Source organism: Nanorana parkeri, unplaced genomic scaffold, assembly GCF_000935625.1.
Source record: "Nanorana parkeri isolate BGI_ZX_2015 unplaced genomic scaffold, ASM93562v1 scaffold695, whole genome shotgun sequence".
NCBI lineage: Eukaryota > Metazoa > Chordata > Amphibia > Anura > Dicroglossidae > Nanorana > Nanorana parkeri.
In genome coordinates, this window is record NW_017306963.1 from 502,511 (window position 1) to 507,229 (window position 4,719).

A 4,719-nucleotide genomic window follows, 5' to 3' on the forward strand; every position below is an offset into this window, starting at 1 on the left:
ATATTTTTTTTTTTTATTTAAATAGTGCTAGTATCACTAGTTAGAATATTGGCCTGTCTGAATATGTGTCCCTGTTGAGGAGTGTTAGTGAGGTTTGGAGGTGTTTTTGCCTATTAATTTGTAATTGCCTTTCAGTGTTGCTTCCACTCTGGCTTTCCATTTGTGTAGACTTGACATACCCCATATGCAGATGTGAGCCTGTATTTAATTTAATCAATTACAGAATATGTTAAATGACCACTAGGTCATTAAATGTTTATTAGCAATAATTGTTATCATTACTTTCTGTCTCCTTATTTGCATGAGGGGCCAAGCTCCCTAACAAAAAAGGACAGTGACAGGGGCTGGGATAAAATATAGTATTGTAAGGAGTACTTACAAGAGTTACATTTTATGCATGTGGTTTTTAAATAAACTACATTTAGTTACAGCTGCTCAAGTGCCCCTGGCAGTGTTCTAGCTTGTTTCCGCCCCTCTCTCTCTCTCTCTCTCAACATCGACATTTATATCCATCAGTAGATGCTACATTACATTGTAAAATAACCATATATCCTCCACAAAATTTCCTGTTTACTTGTGTGGCTGTAATTTTTATGCCATACAAAACAATGCATTATTAAAACAACCCTGCCACTATGTGTTTAAAAGTACTAAGCTAAACCCTCATTGTAAAAGAAGATACACTGCGTTTATTCTACACTTCTTGTTGCATCGAATACCTGCTCCCATACCCAACACTGTGGTTCCTTATGCACCACTGAGCCCTGACCAACTCTGTACAACAGCTTTGGGGTGACTAGGAACATCAATTGTGAACCACCTGTTCTCATCCAACAGCAGTACTTGACCTCAAAGATGCTCTTTTGGCTGAATAGGCAAAGAATTCCCACAGACAAACTCCATAAGTCTTCTCAAGGAGTGGAGGCTCAGTGGCGGAACTACCGCCGGTGCAGGCGGTGCGGACGCACCAGGGCCTCGGGCCTCTAGGGGGCCCAGCACAGTCCCAGATTTTGGAATGGGATATCTAACAAGCTCATTAGGTGTGATGGTCATCTGTCCACAAACCTTTGGTCCATAGAGTATATATGGTAGTTTATGGCAATGATGCTTTACATCTATTTTAAGAAGCATACCTTAAAAATGCTAAAATGCTTAGCAAATTCTTTTTGAATCTGACGTTCTTCAGACTAGTTATGCTACTACAATGCCAGTGCATGTGTATGAAGCCAAAAAACTCACTCCACTCAAATATAATCATTATTTAATTTGAGGATTATATTGAGATTAAAGAAACCCTTCTAAATCCAATTACATTCACAGCTCTACTCTCTACATGTGCCACCAGGAATGCTGTGAAACACTTACTTTCTTTATACTTCACTTGCATGGCTGGACCCATAGCCTTGCCTCCCTTATTGTGCATCTTCAATACCTGGTTAGTGGCTTTAATTAAACCCATGTTCTATACTAAAAGGAATGTCAGGAACAGGCACACTGCATGCTGCCATACCACCTATTCCTGCTGCCACACCTCCCATTCCTGCTGTTATACCACCCTTTCCTGCTGTCATACAGTCAATTTGTGCTGCCATACCACCCATTTCTGCCAACATAGTGCCCTTTGTGCCATTATACTGTTCATTCCTGCTATCATAAAATTCATTCCTGATGTCATACTCGCAATCCTGCTACCATACTGCCCATTCACGCCATTATACTACACATTCCTGCCTCAAGGCCTCGTTAATAGCTATGAACAAGCCCATGTTGTACACTAAAAGGGGATTCAGGGACAGGGCACTGGAGGCTGCAAAACTACCCATTGCTGGTGCTATAGCACCCATTCCTGCTGCTATACTGCCCATTCCTACCATCATACTCCCCCTTACTGTCACCATACTGCCCTTTCACAATACCTTACTGCTCTGTTTCATATTTGTGTCCATTACTCCAACAATCCAACTTATTCCTGCTGAAATGTGACTCATCACTGCTGCCATACTGCACTTTCGTGCCATCATACTGCCCATTCCTGCTACCATACTACCCATTCCCATTGACATACAATCCATTCCTGATTTTATACCACCCATTCCTGATGCCATACTGCCTTTCCTGCCGTTACAAAGACTAATCATTCAAATCAATTCTCCTTACAACCTTTGTGAAAAAGTAGTACAGTAATGCTGTATTCTAAGAAAAAAAAATCTCAAACACTTAAGACGTTAATATTCTAAAAACAATATATATTTTTATTAGAGCAGAAGTGAAATATTATTTAGTATTTACAGAAGATTTCTGCTGGTGCCAAAACATAAAAAAAAGTAGATTGCACACATGTAGACTGCAGTATTAAGCACAACAGCAATGCAAACATATGGATAGTTAATGCTTAAGTGTTATAAACCATTCCAAAATGCTATCTATGGGTACTGTGCTTAGCATAATTCATTCAGGGAGTACAATGAATATTATGAAGCTATGTTATTGTCTTTCTGCATGGATTTCATTGATAGAATTTCAGGAATGAAGATGTCTTGGGAATGTGAACCATTTCACAAGTTTCTTGCAGGTAGGCCTTGGAAAATATTGCTTGGTAGGAAACTATATGCTTCTCCAAAATATAAGCTTTTTATTGTTTAGTAAAGTTCAACTTTGGCATTAGGATACACAGCCACAACATCGTATCCCTCAGGAGGCTTCACTCTCTCCTTGGCGTGAGTCTCGCAGTAGAGTTGCTCTTCAATAAAGAAATATCCCCTCTGTTTCAGGTTCAACCCACAGTCGTCACACATGAAGCATTCTGGATGGTAGAGCTTGTCTCGAGCTTTGACTATTGTACCGCTGAATAAGAAAAAACATAAATCACTTTTTAATGCACCACATATAGCAGATAAAACTCCTTATGTTAAACAGTTTCTTACTGATACAGAAGTGTTTTAAAGTGTAAGCACACATTTAAGTGTCGTCACCTCCTCGATCCCCAGACCCTTTTTATCACTGTTACCTACAATACTACTTTACACTGCTTTACAGTGCTTTACATCTCCAGTTTATTCTCCTCTGAGTACACCAAGCACATACTACAAAATGAATGCCTGGGCACTGAATGTCCGCAAAAAGTGGCCCTACTCAGTATCTGTGTGTACTGAGCTTCTGGGACACAAACACCTTTACCTCTTATGGAAGGTCACTGCAAAGGCAGGGAATTTGGAGTATGGGGAAGAAAGCTGAAGCTGTGGCCTGTAAAGGTTTATGTGTACTTGGGCAAGCTGGACAGCATATTCTCCAAGTTACTCCAGTCGGAGGCTAAGGACTCTTCCCACCCCATGTGACAGTACTGGGTCAACTACAAAACACCAGTGCTGTGATATGAACTATCACATGTTACTCCTTACCCAGAAGTAATGGATATTTCATTTGTTCCAGAAGATCCATATTTGTTTCCTGACATACACTGACACCTAGCTCAATATTTAAAAATTTTCTGCCGCAGCCATTTCATATATGGGTTGTGTACAACATATTGCTTAAAAACAAATTTGAGCTCTACTATAGCTATTTATTGTTGGGTAAAGTTCTGTATATTAACAAATTGGGAGTAGGGTTGTTGGTACAAAGAGACACAAAAAAAAAGGGGGTTTAAAGAGAAGAAAGAAGGTTCTGTAGATCAAGCTACATGCAAACATACTACTTTAATTTTGCTTGGTGAACTATATAGTGAACTATATAGTTGAATAAAATTCTAACTTCTAACTTCTTTTCGTTTTTTTAAAAGTAATAATGTATTTCATAAATGTAACCTGTAAAAAATGGCATGATCATTCACTTGTGCCTAGGGCAGTATGAATTCAAAATAGAGCATGGACACAAGACAAACCCAGTTACTGCAGAGCATTCCAACCAATTCTACTGTACTTTGGCCAAAGCAGTCATTCCTAATCTTCCACAGGTATGAGAGTGTAAATTATGCTGGAAAGACTACTGATTTTGCCTGAATCTGAATGTAGTAGTATTATAAGCAGAGAAAATTTAGAATGAGTACTTTAGCTGGATAAACTCAATACAAGAGTCTTTTAGGTGAGTATAGCATTAGGCATATACAGTATATAGTGCAAGGAGCGGAGTACTACATGCAGATTATAATAACCCTTAGCAACCAAAAAGAATAACTTTACTGATGGATTTTGACTGGTTTCTATAGATATTACACTATAGGCTTAATATTTTGTGCACTATTAGCTGCAAATACACCTTGCCCACTCATACAATATACACCGGTCCATTGAACTACCCAATAAAAATCATCCCACACAGCTTTTTTTCTACATTTACATTTTCTTTATTTTACTTAGTACCATGATGAGCTTTCTCCAGCACAGCTAAACTACAATGACGTTGTTAAGAAGTAAAGAAAGGAGAACTGTATGTGCTTTTTTATTTGTGAATAAAAGATTGAAAGAAAAAATGCTTATTGACATTTTGGGCCAGTACCAGAAATGAATCCTTTCAGTGGGGTCTATTCACTAAGCTGCCGTAGGCAGCCGAGTGAATGACCGACTGACCGAGCAGAACAGAAAAAGAGTGAAAAAAGTTTTAAAAAAGTAAATAGGAAACGATTGTGCGGAGCTAGCAGTAAATAGGAAACGATTGTGCGGAGCTAGCAGTGACAGCTAGCTCCGCCCAATAGTTTCCTATTGTCCGGCGGGTCTCTGCTGC

General features: G+C 39.0%; 1 protein-coding gene across 1 annotated transcript in view; it reads right to left on the bottom strand.

Moving 5' to 3' along the window:
* Positions 1–2,256: 2,256 nt before the first annotated feature.
* The window catches only part of PDLIM4 (PDZ and LIM domain 4), a 155,863-nt gene continuing 153,400 nt past the window's right edge, over positions 2,257–4,719 (bottom strand). The window contains exon 7 of the mRNA XM_018563783.1: positions 2,257–2,844. Within this exon, the coding sequence (XP_018419285.1) occupies positions 2,640–2,844 (205 nt within the window). The 3' untranslated portion in view covers positions 2,257–2,639. The remainder of the gene's footprint in view (positions 2,845–4,719) is intronic.